Source organism: Camelus dromedarius, chromosome 3 (genome assembly GCF_036321535.1).
Source record: "Camelus dromedarius isolate mCamDro1 chromosome 3, mCamDro1.pat, whole genome shotgun sequence".
NCBI lineage: Eukaryota > Metazoa > Chordata > Mammalia > Artiodactyla > Camelidae > Camelus > Camelus dromedarius.
In genome coordinates, this window is record NC_087438.1 from 51,476,442 (window position 1) to 51,495,859 (window position 19,418).

Genomic DNA, 19,418 nt, shown 5'->3' on the forward strand with positions numbered 1-19,418 from the left:
TTGTGACATATGCCCCCCAAGAATTTGAAAGCACCTTGTCAAATATCCAACAGTCAACAAAAAGCACAAAACAAAATATAAAGTGCAGATCTACTGTAACATAAATTAATTATACCTTTCTATGCAACAGTCTAATACATGAACAAATACTTCTCATATTGTAAGTGCAATAATAGTGGAGTGCAATGTAGAATTTTATGAAGCACTCTTGAAAATTTCAAGTACACTAATACTTATTAACTTGTTTCATGGTGTACCATTTCCAAACCGTTCAAGTTCTTTCCAGCTAAAGCACTCAAAAGAGTCTCAAGGATTAAATTATCTGGTTGACCCTTTAATGCCAAATACTTTACAGCTCTTGCTCACATACTATCAAGTTTACTCTGACATTTAAAGGCCCTAACTCACCACTGAGGAAAGGGTTAATCTGTCTTTGGTTTATCTAAATCAACAAATAATAAGATTTAAGTGATAACCAGCTGTATGATATGTCCTTATTAAATTTGATAGGATTTTTAAAAAGCCAAGTAATGTAATGAAGTTTGCAAAGTAATTTAGATTAACCAGGTTTGACTGCTCAATTTGGAAGTGATTCAGTGCACAGGTATAGGCATAGAGAAAATTTTAAAATATTAGGCCTTGATTGTTCCTCACCAGAAATTGGAGAAAAGTTAAATGAATGTTACAATATATCATTTTAACCACCTTTCATTACTCATAAACATGTCCTCATTTTAGTTTTTTTTTTCCTCCCTACAAGTTTCATTCCTTCCCAAGGAACTGTTTGCATGATTTATTCACATGGTACAAAATAGGATAATGGAAGGACAACCTAGTTCTTGAGATGGTAATACTTACCCAAAATGTAAATGTCTCAAAAGCTCCTGTCCAGGGCTTTGAAGGGGTACTTGATTTACTAGGATTGACTGATTCACCATTAGCTAAGAATGTCCAGATGAAAATGCTGAAACATGGGATTGCTCTCAATGGCATTAAAACCAGCCTGAATTTGGTCACTTTATGCATCCCATATATCTCTATTTCTTTATCTTATGCACATTCTTACTTAGAAATGATGTGCCCTTTGCTGTTCAGAAAAACACAGAAAAATTAGGTTTATTACTTGATTCTGCCACCTGTCTTCATTTTGTCTATCTACTCTATGGATGCCACTGCATTGGTCTGTGCAAGGACTAAGGGCACCTAACAAATGTTAAATGATTACACATTACCATGACACTTCATGCCTGCAATATGTGTAAATTTGCACACATTCACTGAGACAACTGCTCTGAGACTTAGGAAGTTGATGGATATATATCAAAGAAGTTTATATATGTATTAAAAATATATGTACATATTTGTCTAAGTGAATTATATATACATGAATATTTTTGTAAGTATTATTTTATATTATTATTTTAGGGTAGTGTTTTTTATAATCCAATAGCAGGTGGTCATGATCAGTATTAAAAAGATGAAACAATACAAAAAATCTGAGGAATTGTACATATTAAGGATACTTACTATTTTATATAATATAGACCCATATACATATACATACTGGATCACAATGGAAAATGTGTTTCTTATTGTGCTTTGGGATCAAAACAGCTTGAAAAGCACTGTATTCAGTGTGTTTCGTGATGAGATGGAATCCTTCATAGCATTCTTTCTCTCACTTCAGAGATTAGACATGTTTTGCTTTTCACTTACTTTACAAATGTTTATTGAGCAACTGCTATATGTTGGTTGAGGGTCAGGTGCTGGTGCAGGGAGAAAAAGAGCAATCTTACTTTAGGGAATTTCTACTTATTGTTACACAGATGTAAGGTTTTAAACAAAAGCTTAAAAACAAATTAATGCTAAATCAATTATAACTGTTCTTAATGTGCCTCTTGGCCACAAAAACATATGTGGAATGGGTCAAAAGTTCTCAGGAATGAGCCTTCACAGAATACTAAGCTTCTTGCTGCTTCTCATCAATACCTGGAGAAAGTCAGTATAAAATCTATAGCAGCTGAGATAAGAGTCTCATACATGACAAGATATATTTCTTTTCATCTACCTTGTTGTTGATTTCTTCTTTCTTAGACTTTTTGACAAGAAAATAATTTTTTGAGGTACCAAGATTTGGGTTGTGGCCACAAAAGTTACCCTTCAGGACTACTTTTCTCAGGAAGGAGATACGTTCTTGTCAAGCTTTAGTTGATAAGGAAACCATTTGTTATGAAACTATGTTATATTTATGTATTTGACAGAAGGCTGAAATGAGAGGTTTTACATTAAAATACTAAAATACTTTATTTAAAACCTTAATATGCAAAAAACTCTCCCCCAAACAAAACAAAACCAAAAGCCCAAAACAAAACCAAAAACCCAATACTGAAAAAAGCCCATCTGTTCTGGTGCTTAATACCAGCCACAAAATAATCTAAAGAGTTTCAATTCTCCTGGTGCTCAAGTCTCTAATACTGAACCTTAGTATAAAATTTTACATTGTAATTATAGTTTTTATTTCTTCACTCTTCCCCTCTCCCACCTCAAATACTTTAAAAAATGGCATGTAATGTTTAAAAATGATGACATTTCAATTTAGAAATGCTTCAGATATATGTTATTCTCTGATAAAGTAATTTTCTGAATGTGTAAAAGTTTTATTTTATAAATGATACATTCTGCGCTTTAAAATAGAGTAGCCTTTAGAAATAACATTGGGAAAGAACACATTATTTTTTTCTACTCTGGTCTTTTTGACAGATTCAATAAATCTTACAGTTTCTAGTATCATTTGCAACTTCCAAAATCAGACCAACCATACCATAGGTATGTATTTTATAGCAGCAAAAATTCAAGTTTTCTTATTTTTTTCAATTATAAGCTTTAAAGTTTAAACGTTGTTACTATTTTGGTTCATTAGATCATGGTTCATACACACTTTCTAGAAATGTGAGAAAACAAAATATGAGTCACCACATAGTTTTGGAAAATAAACTCAAATGATTAGGTAATGGCTTTACAGTTGTACTGGAAAAAGCTTTGTGATGAAACAGTCTTTTCTAGTCAATCAAGATAATTCAGGATTGGCTATGGCTGAAGGTGGCTTGTATCTTCCCAACTCTGTTCAGTGATGTCACTTTAGTAGCTTGAAATCAGTCACAGCGGGAGTTTTTAGACTACAGAAATCAGCAAAAGCTACAAATAAGAGGTTCTCTTCCCATTCTGAAAAGCCGTTAAACATTTCCCAGCACATCTCAGGCAATAGCCATTATTCCTTTAAAATCCAATTCAATTCTTTACTATTCATAAGAATCTTATTCTTGACCATCTAAATGGTTGGTGTTTTCTGTATAAATCTGTCTTTCTGGAAAAAGATTTAAATGTTTCACATTAATTCACAGTAATGGAAATCTTAGACTTTCATTGTGAACAAACAAATACGTAAGGCTGTGCCCACGGAGAGGGTCTTACTTTCTTATCTAGGCATTGCACCCTTTTCAGAAAAAAACTGCTCAAAATTTGGATTTTTACCTTAAAAAAAAGTATCCTGTTTTTAACTTAATCCATGCTTAAGCAGCAAAATACCCAGACTTTAAATAGAACCTAAGAGATTTTAATTCTGTCAAAACAGCTACAATTCAATGATAGAAGGTTGATTAAAATACTCTGTAAAGTATGAAAGAAGCAATTTTATTAGATGAACTCATTTATTTGACACATTAAATTAGGCAAAGAAAAATATATGCACTGCATAAGAAGAATCACATTCTCATACTACCTGAACACACAGCAGTGGTCAAAAATAATGAATTGTGGAATGGATCCCAGGATTTAATGCAAAAACACCCTGTACAGAAAAACTTCAGGCTTCTAACTTCACTGAATCCAGTACTACACGTGCCTCCTTATATTCCACAGCTTCTTCCAAGTCTTTTTCACTCTCCTGAAATAAAATATAATAAAAATTAGGTTTATCCTTCTCGAACTTCAGTACTTTGTTATTTATTACTCAGATATTACAAACTATCAATGTAAGCAGCACAAAAGTTAAAATAAAAAGGATCTGAAGCCTCCTCTAAATATACTATAGTTCTACAAATTTCCAGAGAACAATTGTGCTCTTTCATTACAGATAAGGAAAGAAATAACAGGTTTGGTTTTGTTTCACTATATATTCTCATACAATAAGTGAAAAAAGCATGGTCATCTAAAGCTATTGGCATTAAGTAATTAAATTGAAACCTCAGAAAAATTTTAAAAAATGTATTCTCACTTTGTCAACACATTGCCATAGAAATGAGATTACTAATGCACTAAAAGCAAAAATTTATTTACATTCAGACTAAAATAATCCTCCAACTACTCGCAACAAAGAAGGTGTCACGCTAGAGTTAATACAATCTTTGAATCAGAAAAGTGAACCGTCTGCTTGTTAATGAGTATTATGTATCCTACTACAAGGAAACAAACTACTAGTATCTTTCATTTTCTGATACTTAAAGATTGAGTTTTTCCATACTATATACAGAAAACTTTGACTAATCTATTGTAACAGTAATAGATAAATAAAGTAACATCATCTAAGTTAATGTGTGTGGCAAATTGTTTGATTTTTTAATAAACAAATGCAGCTAAGGTCAGCAATTCATGTCAAGTCAATAAAAGATGGAGACACACAAACAGTTATAGAGCAGAGGGAATAAAGTGTGTGTATATGCATCTAATATGAAAATTTAAAGCAAAAATGACTGAGGATTTGCTTAATTCATACTACAGGTAATAATTTCTTAAACCTCCATATTACACTTAAACATGTGTTTGTTCTCTGTCAGGAAATACAAGCTCTTTGAGGGTAGATATATTGCTGAATATATCTCAAACACAAATATATCAATCCAAAGACAGTATTATTTTTTCAAGCAATTTCTGTTACTTTCTCAGCAACTAGATTAATGAGAGAAAAAAGTATTTAAATTGTTAGGAGACACAAATGATGCTTCTGTTTCAGGTAATATTTTAATACAGTAATTATTTCCTACTTTCATCTATCTTCTATTTTAAAACCAAAGTTTCATTTTTGGCTTTAGAGAGAGTTACCCTGCCTTTAAAAGGTTCCCATAGATATATATGAGTTCTGTGTCAAAAGTAAAGTAAAATGTGAGTAATTCTCTCCTTCTTTTTTTCTACAGATTTAGTCCTAATATTATTTTGGTGGGAAAACAAATCTCATTCTCTTTCAAGGAATACATATTTATAATCATCCTGAAAAAGCCTCACATTATTTTTGTAATATAAGGAACAATGAATCAGGAGACAGCTATGTAGCTAGAAATAAATATTAGTTCACAAACTAGAAACATAAAATGAGGTTAGTAAAGGAAATGATAGAATTCATCAAATTATCATCAAGCAGCAATAACAATTGGCTTGTATACAGTATTAGGCTTTTAACTCTATTAATAAAGAAATAAGATGACTTTTCATTTTTCTTAGAATCCTTTTAAAAGTGATTCTGCTACTGTATCACAAGACATTTATACCAGCCAAGTATGATAACAGTGTTATCCAGCTCCAGGTTAATATGAGGGGTCTGCCTATATATTGCAGGGTTTCTTTTCCCCCCTCTCTCAAATAGATTTAGGTTTGAATCAGAAAGAATTCCAAAACTTTTTTAAAAGGGCCCAAATTCATTGGAAATATTTGGATCTTTTAAAATTTTAGACAGACTAGTCACCTTTAATGTGTCCAAAAAGATCTTCACGTATGAAAACCAAATAATTCAAGATACTGCTGTACAATATTACTAGTATGTATACCTACCCTGATAACTTAAATACATTTAATTAACTAAGTTTAAATAAAAAGTAAACATGCTAGACACAGTACTTTTACTGGAGGTATAACTTAAAATACCATTTAAACTCCATTAATTATTTAAAAATAAACTGATATACTGAACAAGTAAACAAAATGTTACCAACTAGCTTTCAGTGTTAAATATTTAAAATCTTGGCCTTCCATGTGTTAGGCTGAAAAAAAAGTAAAACATAAGATACATAACTATTACTTACTAATAATTGCAGAAGGTCACTGTATGCAGCTTCCAACCTGCGCTGGCAATCTGGGATCATCATGCGGGACTCTTGCAGGATCTCCGCCTATAAGAGAATCTCTGTGAGACATGCAGAGATGGTAGGACCTATGTGTTTAGCTAACACCTCTGAAAATATATAGAGTGATTTAGAGGAATCAGAAAATAAATTATGGTTATGTTAAATGATTCAATATTTTGATTTTAACTGTGCTTATTAGAAGTTAGGAAGAATGACCGTCATACTATGAAATACACAAAGTACAGGTTTTAGACCTAAACCTTTTTGGGAATCACCTTCTCACACTAAGTGAAAATTAACTGGAAAAGCTTTTTATACAGCATTTATTTAAAAAGGCTATTTAAAATAAACTATTTCTCCTGCTGTCACAAAGCACCTTTATCCAAAATGGGATCAGCTGGTTATATAAATATCTCCTGCATCTTTTGAGTAATAAAGAAAAACAGTGTTCAGATAATATCACATGGAGATAATTACTGCATGAAAAAAGTTATTGAGTTATTGATCACATCGTGTGCTCACTGCAGGAGGTTCTCACTGAAAGACAGAGGTAAAGAAAAATGAAAAGCAAAGACCAGCAGGTTCATATTTTTGATGCTTATCATGCATAAAAAGTTATTACTTATCCTTCTGCTTCATTTTAGGAGAGAGATTATTCTCCCCATGCAGTTTGATCCAAATTACCAACCTGGCACCCCTCTGAATCTGAACTTCTACTTCTGTCTATTCCTCGTGAAGACAGATACTACAGAATTAAACATAGGAATATTTACTTTAGAGGATATTTCTGAACTTAAAAATCCATCATCTGAAGCTGGACTGTAACATATCAAATCACAGAAAAAGAAAAAAAAAGTCAAACAGGTGACTGGGAAACCCAATCAATAAGAGAGTAAATATATGAGTGTCAGATGCTGGACCTCAAATAAGTCTTTTTCCAAAGGTGGTAGAAGAAGCTTTATTTCCTCAAACTAGTCTTAGAAAGATATGAGATCATTTAAATGTTTATTTACAAAAAATAATGTTTGGTCAATACCTTTAGTTAAATGGGTACAAAATCTGAACTTTAACCAAGAAGCTTTATTACCTAGCTCACCTAAAATAAAATGGAAGGACATAATTTAATGGTAATCATACTATATTTTAACAGAAACTTTAATAAATCTTATTACTTTCTTCCTTTTCTTAATAGTTCTGTCATAGTTCACAATGTAAATAAAAATAAGAATTATAATATACAAGGCTGCTCTCTATCCATATCTCTTTCCTCAGGTTAAAATCTATTGCCGAACTGGTAATTCCTTTACTACTAAGGTACAAGTTGGAAATTTCAAACATAGGATCATGACTTTATTTCACAGTTAATCATATTATGCCCTAATATTTAATCACTGCCACTAAATTATTTTTGTGTATCTTGTTAGTTTGAATACATGTGAAAAATGAGTGACTCAGATATTTTATTGGGTAAGCGATTCTTATTTCCTCCCCTATGGACTTCCCTTGAGAATAGCTTAAAGGAATTAAACAAGATAAAATGAATATAAAGAATTGGGTCCAAATGATCAATAGGCACATGAAAAAATGCTCAATATCACTAATTATCAGAGAAATGCAAATCAAAACTACAATGAGGTATCACCTCACAACAGTCAGAATGGCCATCATTCAAAAATCCACAAATGACAAATGCTGGAGAGGATGTGGAGAAAAGGGAACCCTCCTACACTGCTAGTGGGAATGCAGTTTGGTGCAGCCACTGTGGAAAACAGTATGGAGGTTCCTCAAAAGACTAGGAATAGACTTACCATATGACCCAGGAATCCCGCTCCTGGGCATATATCCAGAGGGAACCCTACTTCAAAATGACACCTGCACCCCAATGTTCATAGCAGCACTATTTACAACAGCCAAGACATGGAAACAGCCTAAATGTCCATCAACAGATGACTGGATAAAGAAGATGTGGTATATTTATATAATGGAATACTATTCAGCCATAAAATGACAACATAATGCCATTTGCAGGAACATGGATGTCCCTGGAGAATGTCATTCTAAGTGAAGTAAGCCAGAAAGAGAAAGAAAAATACCATATGAGATAGCTCATGTGTGGAATCTAAAAAAAAAAAAAAAAAAAAAAAAAAAAAAGAACATAAATACAAAACAGAAACAGACTCCTAGACATAGAATACAAACTTGTGGTTGCCAAGGGGCAGGGGGTGTGTGGGAAGGGATAGACGGGGAATTTGAAATTTGTAGATACTGACAGGCATATGTAGAATACATAAACAAGATTATATGGTATAGCACAGAGAAATATATACAAGATCTTGTGGAAGCTCACAGCGAAAAAAAAAATGTGACAATGAATACATGTATGTTCATGTATAATGGAAAAATTGTGCTCTGCACTGGAATTTGACACAACATTGTAAAATGACTATAACTCAATAAAAAAAAATGCTTGAAAAAAAAAAAAGAAGAATTGGGTCAAACACACAATAAGCCAAAATGTATACTTCTAAAATTTGTTTGGGAAGCTTTAGTGTTGTCACTATAATGAACTTTAAATAATACTGTCCAAAATAACTTCTATGCATTATTATTCTATCCATTAGTAGAGAGCAAAACTCTTCAATTAGTCTATCAAAATAGGACTATGACTTAAGTAGGGCCAAAGCTCAGTCTCTCCTATACACAGCCCCAATTTATACAATAAGCTTACTATATATCTGCAAGATGCCAGGTACAGGGGATAGAAAGATGAAAAAGAGAAGATCTCATCCTTCAACCCATATAGGAGAATAAACATGAAAATAAACACTTCACACTGCTTCAAGAGGACAGTGCCACTGGGAGCCAAAGGCATATTATAGTGATAACTATGATTTGGGATCCATAAACCACATCTCTATCAAGGCTATAAATCATATACTTTACTTTCCTATAATGAATTACAACTATCAGGAATAATTTTAAAAGACAGTATGTAAGGTGTTATTATACAGTAAAGACACCCCTCAAAATACCTTAATAAATTAAAAAAGTATTATCATTCAAAGTGTTCCCCTTGGGAGGAAGTCACTCAAATGACTGGTGCCTCTGTTTAAAATATCTGGATAAACTGTCAGTTCATTCTAGTGCTGACTATGGCAAGACTGAGGTTAAGTCAAGATCCTGGCACTAATATGAGGTACAAGGAATCTTGGGGGAACACAACATGATGCAGTCCTACCCATATTTTATTGTTTTTAAAACAAGTTATGATTTTGGGGAGGGAAAGTTATTCAGGTAAAACGGAAGCTGGGGGAAGCTCAGCAAGGCTCAGATTATAACAATGAATAAGCTACTGAACTAAAATCTGATCAATTTCTTTTATAATCAAACATATATAAATTGGAAAGGAAAAGCCCTAACTGGCAGGTCTTCATTTTTTCAGAAAGAAGAGTCTGTGAAATAATCTAAGCCAAAGTCAATTTCTTTTGCTGTTGATCAACTGAAACAAGATTTCTAGTTTCTTTAGTGATCCAAATCACTCCGCAGGGCTCCCTATACCTATGATAATGTATAGACAATCTTATATTTGATACTGGCTACCCCTGGAACCAATGGTAACTGCACTAGTTTGTCAAACTGAGCTCAAGATTAGTCAAAGATCACTTGAACAATGGTTAAGTCTTTCCTTCTACATGGTGGTAAAATGGTGAAGTGCTAATAAACATGTCAAAAAAATCCTTTTATGAATGAATGAATGAAAGCAAGCAAGCAAATGGTAACTATATGAGGTGATATATATGTTAAGTAGCTTGATTGTGGTGAATATTTCACAATATATATTAAATCAAGTTAGAAGTAATTTGATTGTACTCAATATTTCACAATATCTATCAAATCAAGTTATACACCTTAAATCTATACAATTTTAAATCATCAGCTATACCTCAATAAAGCTGGGGAAAAAAGATACACAGATATTCTGACATAGAAATAGACAAAAAATCATAGATCAGAAGGGACGTAAGTGGTCATCTAGTCTAATCTCCTCAATCTACAAATGATGAAGTCAAGTCCCAGAGTGATTAGCTAGTTGAAAGGATTGTGACTGATTTCAACTCTAGCATGTGAATTGGTGGTAGTGACAGTCAGTATCCAAGATGGCCCCAAGTGATCCTCATCTCTGTATTCCTACCCTTATGTAGTCACCTCCCATACTAAATTTGGTTTGGCACTGTGTGACCAATAGAACGTGGCAGAAGTGGCGTTCTGGGACTGAAGACCTGAAGCTGGGTCTTAAGAAGCCTTGTAGCTTCCAGATGGGCCTCCTAGATAATCACTTTTGGGAAACCCTTCTCTTAGGACCCAGTCACCATGCTGAAGATAAAAAAAAAAAAGAAAGAAAAAGAGAGAAAGAATTCACTTAATTCTCTTGACTTGTGTTTTGTGGGTACTGATGAATGGTTAAGGATGTAAGAAGACTCCTAGTGTCAAATAATCTGGGCGCTAAGTCCTGACATATCAGTAATTACTTAAATATGAATGGTCTAAATTCACCAGCTGAAAATGAGAGAATCACATATTGGATCCAACTATATACTGTCTACAAGAAACTCACTTCAAACATAATAAAACAGGTTAAAAATAAAACGATGGAAAAAGATATATCATGCAAACATTAAAAAAAGAGACGTCATTATATTAATATGGATAAAACAGACTTAAGAGCAAAAAAATTATGAGGGACACAGAGGGGTGTTACATAATGATAAAATGATCAATCCATCAAGAAAACAGTGATGTGTACATACTAAACAAAAGAGCTTCAAAATACATAAAACAAGAAATAATAAAGCTGAAAGGAGAGACAAAAAAATCCACAAATACAGTTGAGGATATCAATGCCCAACTCTTGGCAATTTAAAGAAGTACTAGAGAAAAAAAAAGAGCAAAGATAAAAGAACTAAGTAACACCACCAACCAAAAGATCTAATTGACATGTATACAATACTCTACCTAAGAAAGGAAAATACAAATACTTTTCAAGCACCCATGAAACATTCATCGCAGTACACTATGTCCCGGGTCAAAAACCAACAAACACAACACAAACAAAAACCTCAATAAATTTAAAAGTATCAAGATAATACATAGTACATATCTGATTATATTGGAACAAAATTAGAAATCAATAACAGAAGATAGCAGGAAAACCTTTTAAGTCTTAGAAATGAAACAACATACTTATAAATAACTGATGGGTAAACAAGGAAGTCTCAAGGAAACAAATACATAGATAAATGAAAATGAAAAGAAAACATGTCAAATTTTGTGGGATTCAGCTAAAGCAGTGCAGGGAAATTTAGAGCACTAAATGCTAAGATTAAGAAAAAGGAAAGAACTCAAATTATAAGTCTCAGTTCTTATTTCAGGAACCTAGAAAATGAAGAGTTAAACAAACCCAAAACAAGCAGAAGAAAGGAAATAATAAGTACAAGATCAGAAATCAGTAAAATTAAAAACAGGAAAAGAACAGAGGGAAAAAAAGAAACAAAGAGTTTTTAAAAAAAAAAAATCATAAACCTCTGGTTAAGACTGACAAATATAAAGTAAGAAGGCACAAATCACCAATATCAGTAACAAAATAGAGAATGTCACCAAATCCTGCAACCAACAGGAGAAAAAAGAAATACTGTAAGTAGTTTTATAATACTGTCCATAATGCTTATAAATTCAACCACTTAGAAGAAATGGACTAGTTCCTAGAAAACTACAAACCACCAAAATTTAACTGATGAACTGAACAGTTCTGTAATCATGAAAGAAGTTTAATTTGTAGTTTCAAAGTTCCTGAAAAAGAATTCTCCAAGCCCAGATGCTTCCACTGGACAATTTTATTAAATATTTAAAGAATTAACACCAATTTTACATAAATCCTTCAAGAAAAGAGGAGGGAACACTTCCCAATTTACTTTATGTGATAAGTACTGACCTGACATCCAAATCAGACTAATACAATATATATTAAAAAGAAAACTGTAGACCATTATCTCCCATGAACTTAGATGCAAAAATCCTCAAAAAATATTAGCAAATCTAATACAGCAATGAAGAGAATAATACAATACAATCAAGTGATTAAGGAGGTAGGCAAGGCTAGTTCAATATTTGAAAATTAATCCATGTAACCCACCTCACATGTTACATAGAAGTTGAAATGCTAAACTAAAAACAACTGTTAACACCAAATGCTAGTCAGATTGTAGAGAAATGGAACCACTCAAACATCACTTAGGTAGGAATGTAAAATGGTACAGCCACTCAGAAAAGAGGGTGGTAGTTTCTCTTAAAACAAAAAATGTACTAATATGACCCAGAAATTGCTTGGGCAATTATCCCAGAAAAAAAAAACTTTATGTTCACATAAAAAATTGTATATGAATGTTCATAACAGCCTTTTTCATATCATCCAAAACCTGGAAACAATCCAAATGTCCTTCAATGGTTAAACCGTGGTACATCCATGCCATGGACTACTACTTAGCTATAATAAGGAACAAACTATATACTCAGTGACCTCAATGGATCTCAAGAAATTATGCTAAGTGGAAAAAGTCAATTTCAAAAGGTTACATACTGTATGATTCCATTCCAACATTCTTGGAAGAGTGTTAATTAGGATTTAGTGGGTGGAGAGGACAGGGGCTATAAAGAAATAGCACAAGGCAGTCTTGTGATAAAAGAGTTCTCCATCATGGCTGTGGTAGTAGTTACACATGCTACACATGTGTTGGAATTATGTAGAATTATACATACACACAAATGAGTACATGTATAATTACTGAAATATAAATAAGCTCTGTAGTATAGCAATGTCAGTTTCATGGTTTGGATACTATAATATAATTATGCAAGATGCTACACTGTAGGAGGAATGGTAAAGGGTGTATGAGACTTCCCTGAACATTTTTTGTAACTTTCTGTGAATCTATAACAAAAAACAAAAAAAGCAAATGTATAAAAAAAACACCATTTATAAACCAAGTTATACAACATTCTTGGAGGAAGTTGGAGGAAAAGAGGAATATAATAAGCAGAAGGCTAAAATCAGCATTTAGCATTTAGGCAATATGTGAATATTGCATTATATAGCAGCCAGAAAAGGAAGGACAGCAGAATAACAATTTGACTGACCGGTATTTTGGCCTATTAGCGTCCTGAAGCTTCTGCCTAGTTATTCATTTTTAAAGAACCAAAACTGGGCCTAGTCCTGGAGAGAACAATTTTGGTAATCAATTTCAGGTAAGAAGTTTGATAGGGACCGAAAGACGGCATCGTGTGTGTATGCTATAACACGGGGCTAGTTCAGAAGAGCTAGGAAAGCCAGAGCTAAATGGAACCAAGTGAGAGAAGAGCCAAGGTAGTGACAAGTGACTGAGGATGGCATTTATCTCAGAAGAGGAGGAAATACAGGGAGAGTAGAGAACCCAAAAAATCTGGACTAGGCTTCCTAGGTATTTTTTATGAGGGGCATCAGCAAATGTCGAGAAACAACTGCTGACCTTAAAGTAGTAGGCAATTAGGAACACAGCAGTGCTTCTGGCAATGCAACTCCCCTTGCATATAATATAAAACATGAAAGGCTGGCCACCGAACAGCTAAGCTAGGAAAAGGAACCGAGAAAAGCATGTAGGTTGGGGTAAAGACAAGGTAAGTTTTCATAAGACTGGGACCAAAATTGCAATTGACAACTGTATACACTGTAGGTGTACAGAATACAGAATAGCAGCAAACAGAAAAATTTATCATTCTGTAATTAGATATGGGATGGTATTCTTGAATTTAAGTACTTGGCTGACTATGAATCTAGGAAATCATGTTATAAACCATGACCACTGTGACAAAAGAATTTTAACATGGCTGAGTGTAGAAACGGCTTTTGAAAAAAAATTTTCCTTTTACATCTGCATATGTAGTCAATGATATAACCAATAAGTGGCTGATATTTTAAAAGAGCAATCAGAATACAGGATTCAAAAAAGAGTTAATTCTTACCTATCAAGTAGTGATTTTACTGAAAGATGATCAATGTATAAATACCAATGAAATAAAACAGATTCTGTGGTCATCTGTGACATTATCAATCTGTAGAATTGTATTTAGAAAGGAAACATTGCTCCCATTCCATGTAACTTACAATTCATGTTCTAGCTATAGGGCTATTTTAAAATACATTATGGGTGATGAAAAGATCAGGGCAAAGAAAAAACTAAGTAAGGTCACTAGCTAGACAAGATGCAAAACAAGCCTGATGGGGTTCAAGAAGTATCTGGATGAAATAAGTGATACACCATGTTATAATGTTTCTCATTAGATGTGGGAAAATAATAGAGGACATTAAAATGAGAGAGATACAAATGTGACATGAAAGACATGAATATTTATGGAAGTATATATTCAAAAAGCATTTAACGTCATAATTCTAAGAATCAAAAAGTAATATTCCATAGGTAAAACCTTATGAAGAGCAGTTAATTCATAAAGGTCAGCATATTGGGGGACATACTATAGCAACATACTTGTTTACAAATCCTCCCCCAATTTAAGAGTATCTGACACACAAATGTCCTTTGCTATATCACACATAGAGGAAGGCAGGCTTTCTTGGAAGCTCAGGAAATTAAAAAAGCTCCCTTCTTGGATAGCCCAAAGAAGGAAACATTTCAGGTACACACTCTTTTTGCACCAAAGAAAAATCCATTATAAGTGATTAATCCAAAAAAAAGTGATTAATCCATTTTAAGAATTAATTCTGGGTTACATATGCATTATTACCATTTGTAACATAATTTACACGACGAAAACCACCGTTTGAGTTCATAAAGCTGATTTTAAAAAGAAGTCTTGACATCCAATTGAACACAGAATTTTAAGTAAAGGAACAAGTGATGTGATGTACATTTTAAAGAGATCTACCTGGTTGTTGTGGTATGAAAGGAATGGAGGGTTATCAAGAGACAAAGAGGTACATCAACTAGGAGTCTTTTGCAATAGCACAGGCAAGAATTGACAGTGGTCTGGACTAGGACAGTGGCAGTAGAGTAAGAAATAGAGGGAAAAAGAAACAGGACTTGGTGATCAAAAGGAGACCCAAAAATTTTGGCTTGGGTATCTGGGTAAGTGAAGGTAACATTTACTAAGAGGAGGGTAAATAAGAGAAGGAAAACCTTCTTGTTTTGGGGAAGTGAACCGCGTTGAGAGAAGACCAAGATTTTTATTTTGAACACACAAGGGACAGGTTAAATAGATGATTAGTTGAATATATGGATCTGGAGTGGTCAGGCCCAGAGATATAAATTTGGGAGATACCGGCACCAGAATGAATGTCAAGTAAGCAGGAATTCTGGGTTGTTTTTAATGCCATGTCTAAAAGACTGCCTGGAAGAGTATCTGGCAAATAGCAGAGATTCAATAAATATCTGTTAAATGAATAAATGAATGGGCATAAAGATGGTACTTAAAGTTATAGGATGGTATGAGATTACCTAAGAAGGGATTGTAGATAGAATTCCTAAGGTCAAATTTTATTTATTTATTTATTTAAAGAGAGAAAGAGAGAGAGGAGAAATGGGAGAGGGAGAGTTTCAGCAAGGAGACTGAGAAATAAAGGTAGTGAAACCAGGAGACCATTCTATTAAAGATGCCAGTATAAAAGAGCATTTCAAGGAAAGAGTAGTTACTTGTGTCAGAAGCTGTTGAGGTTATGTAGGATGTGACAAAGAAGAGATGATGTCACTGATGGTTGTAACAAGGGCTAGGGCACATAATCTATTCTAATAGGAAGGAAGGTAGGTAGTATGGGTACAGATGAAGGTAAGTTGATAGATTTTGTGGTGGGAATATGAGTTCCCTTGAAAGCCTCTATTTTCTCAAGGAATTACAAAACAAGTGTCAACCAAGAGTAAATATGCAATAAATGCTATGATGGGAATAAATAAGGTGTTATAGAACCACAGAGGAGAGGCACCTAACTCAGTGCTGGGATGGAGGTTTAAAGAATGAGTAGGGAATAATTAGGAGAGGATACGTAGGAGAGGTAGGAAGAACATCCCAGACATATGCAATTATCTCAGAGACAAATGAGATAGGGCTTATTCAGGAAACTAAAAGGCAGCACCTAAGATCCAGATAGGGACTGGCAAGAGATGAGGCTGGAATGCTAAACAGGTATCAAAATCAAGAAAAGCCTTGTATGCAATGCTAAGGAGAACGAAATTTGTCATGAGGATAAACAGAAGTAGCCATTGAAATGTACAGTCTGTGTGCGTGCATGTGTGTGTGTACAATTTTGGAGATCTTCAATATGGTTTTGGGACAATATCTGTAAACTTAAGTATGTAGGTATTTTTAATTAAGATTAGGCCATTTTTATATTTAATACTTAAAACTGGAGAGGCAGTACTGCTTAATGGTTAAGAGTACATATTCTAGAGCCAGAATGCCTGTGTTTAAATCTCAGGTATGCCATGAGCAGCTGTGTGACCACGGCAAGTTATTTAAGCTGTGTTTCAGTTTCCTTATTTTTAAATGGCAAGTCTCATTTTTAAACAGAGGTTTAATAGGACCTTTAGTAGGACCTTCTCAGAGGGTTGTTAATACACTGTTAATATGGTATTCTGCAAATGTTAGTTATAATTATTTAACATATAATTTTACCTGCTTTTTAATAGCATAATTTTCACCATCTTCGGCTTTCATTTTTTCAATCTTTTCTTCTTGTTGTTTTGCTTCTTTTTCATACATCATTTTTTCTTTGACCAATCTATAAATAAACCAAAAATGTTTCAAAGAAATACCTTTCTCTCTAGCAAAAGACCATAAGAAACAATAAACTATTTAAATATAAAGCATACTTTAAAAATGTACTAGACAAGGAGAAGGGAAGAGAAGAAAAGTACTTTAGCCATGGATGTATGATCCTCATGTCCTTAAGTTTTACAGCTGCCTTAAACAAGTCAATCTATCAAAGCATGGAATTCTTGAATTTTTAATTAAAAATACATTCCATTACAATAACTATATTTACAATGTAGAAACAACTCAAAATTATTATATATTAACATTTATCTTTTCCTTCATTTATTTATTTACTTAAAATTGAGTTATAATGTACTATATTATATTTGTTTCAGGTGTACAACATAGTGATTTGTTATTTTTATACATGATGAAATGATAACCATAATAAGACCAGCTAGCTACTACCTGTCACCATACAAAGTTGTTACACTATTACTGACTATATTCCCTATGTGCACATTACACTCCATGACTAAATTTGTTTTGTAGCTAGAGTCTGTACCTCTTAATCCTCTTTACCTATTTCGTCTGTCCCCCAAACCCCTCTTCCCTTTGGCAACCATAGTTTATTCTCTATATCTATGAGGTTGTTTCTGCTTTGCTTGTTTTGTTTTTTAGATTCCATATAAGTGAAATCATGTAATATTTTCTCTGTTTGACTTATTTCACTTAGTATTAACACCTTCCAGGTCCATCCATCTTGCTGAAAATGGCAAGATTTCAATTTCTTTACGCTGAGTAATATTCCATTGTATGTGTGTGTGTGTGTGTGTGCGCCCATGTATAGATATACACACACATCAACACCATGTCATCTTATTCTTTCATCTGTTAATGAACAGGTTGCTTCCATTTCTTGGCCCTTGTAATGTGTTGCAGTGAATATAGAAGCATATATATATATCTATATATTTTCAAATTAGTATTTTCACTTTCTTTGGATAAATACCCAGAGTGCAACTGCTGGATCGTATGTTGTTCTATTTTTAGTTTTTTGCAGAAACTCCATACTGTTTTCCCTAGTAGCTGCATCGCTTTACATTCCCACCAACAGTGCAGGAGGGCTCCCTTTTCTCCACACCCTTTCCAACACTTGATATTTTTTGCCTTTTGCTAATAGCCATTCTGACAGGTGTGGCGTGGTTCACTGTGGGTTTTGATTTGCATTTCCCTGATGATGAGTGATGTTGAGCATCTTTTCATAGGCCTATTGGCCATCTGTATGTCTTCTTTGGAAAAATATCTATTTAGGTTCTCTGTCCATGTTTTAATCAGTTGTTTGCTTTTTTGATATTAAGTTGTTTAAGATCTTTATATATTTTTGATATCAACCTCTTATTGGATCTACCACTCACCAATATCTTCTCCTAGTCAGTAGCCTGCCTTTTCATATTGTTAGTGGTTTCCTTCACTGTGCAAAAGCTTTTAGTTTGATGTTCCATTTGTTTATTTTTGCTTTTGTTCCCCTTATCTGAGGAGCCATATCCAAAAAAAATACTGCTAAGACCAATGTCAAAGAGGGTTACTGCCTATGTTTTCATCTAGGAGTTTTATGATTTCAGGTCTTACATTTAAGTCCTTAACTCATTTTGAGTTTATTTTTGTAAATGGTGTAAGAAAGTGGTCCAGTTTCATTCTTTTGCATGTAGCTGTCCAGTTTTCCCAACACTATTTATTGAAGAGACCATCTTTCTCCTATTGTATGTTCTTGCCTCCTTTGTCATAGATTAATTGACCATATGAGCATAGGTTTATTTTTGGACTCTATTCTGGTCCATTGAACTCTATGTCTGTTTCAGAGCCAGTACTATACTGTTTTGATTACTACAGCTTTGTAGTATAGCTTCAAGTCTGGGAGGGTGATACCTCCAGCTTTCTTCTTTCTCAAGATTGTTGGCTATTTTGGGGGGTCTTTTGTGGTCCTAATGTCTTGCTTTTTTACTGATATATGTTTTCCAAATTTTTATACATGTACCCGAAAGAACATAATGGTAAAAGCCCAGTTTAAAGGAAAAAAAATTAGTACACTGCATGCCAAATCCAAAAACAATCAAAGATTATTTTCAACAAAATTGTTTAACAAGTATTTACTGTGCACTTAATTTTATGTCTGACCATCCTCATGTGAGGGACTGGGGTAGATAATTTAGACATGATTTTCTCACGAACAAGTAGAAAATAAACAAGTATTTAATTACTGAAGCAAGAAAAGGTATTGATAGAAATCAGGAAGATTTTCAACAATAAGGAAGAGACAGCAATATGAAGTTCTACCGATTATCCCTCAGATAACCAAAATTCAATTATAATGATAATAGTGTAATCTCTCCTAATTCTGGTTTAATCAAAGTTGTAAAAGAAAAGTACAGTCCAAGAAAACACTGAAATTCCTATATACACATTATCTAAGGAGTAAAAGAAAAAACTCTCGATCCTATACATACTAAA

At 33.4% G+C, this 19,418-nt stretch overlaps 1 protein-coding gene across 1 annotated transcript in view; it reads right to left on the reverse strand.

Annotated features, from left to right (window-relative positions):
- Positions 1-3,669: 3,669 nt before the first annotated feature.
- TBCA (tubulin folding cofactor A) overlaps positions 3,670-19,418 on the reverse strand; it is a 75,248-nt gene continuing 59,499 nt past the window's right edge. Inside the window, exons 2-4 of the mRNA XM_031447019.2 lie at positions 16,827-16,932; positions 6,072-6,158; positions 3,670-3,943 (exon numbers count right to left, since the gene is read on the reverse strand). Of these exons, the coding sequence (XP_031302879.1) occupies positions 3,863-3,943; positions 6,072-6,158; positions 16,827-16,932 (274 nt within the window). The 3' untranslated portion in view covers positions 3,670-3,862. The remainder of the gene's footprint in view (positions 3,944-6,071; positions 6,159-16,826; positions 16,933-19,418) is intronic.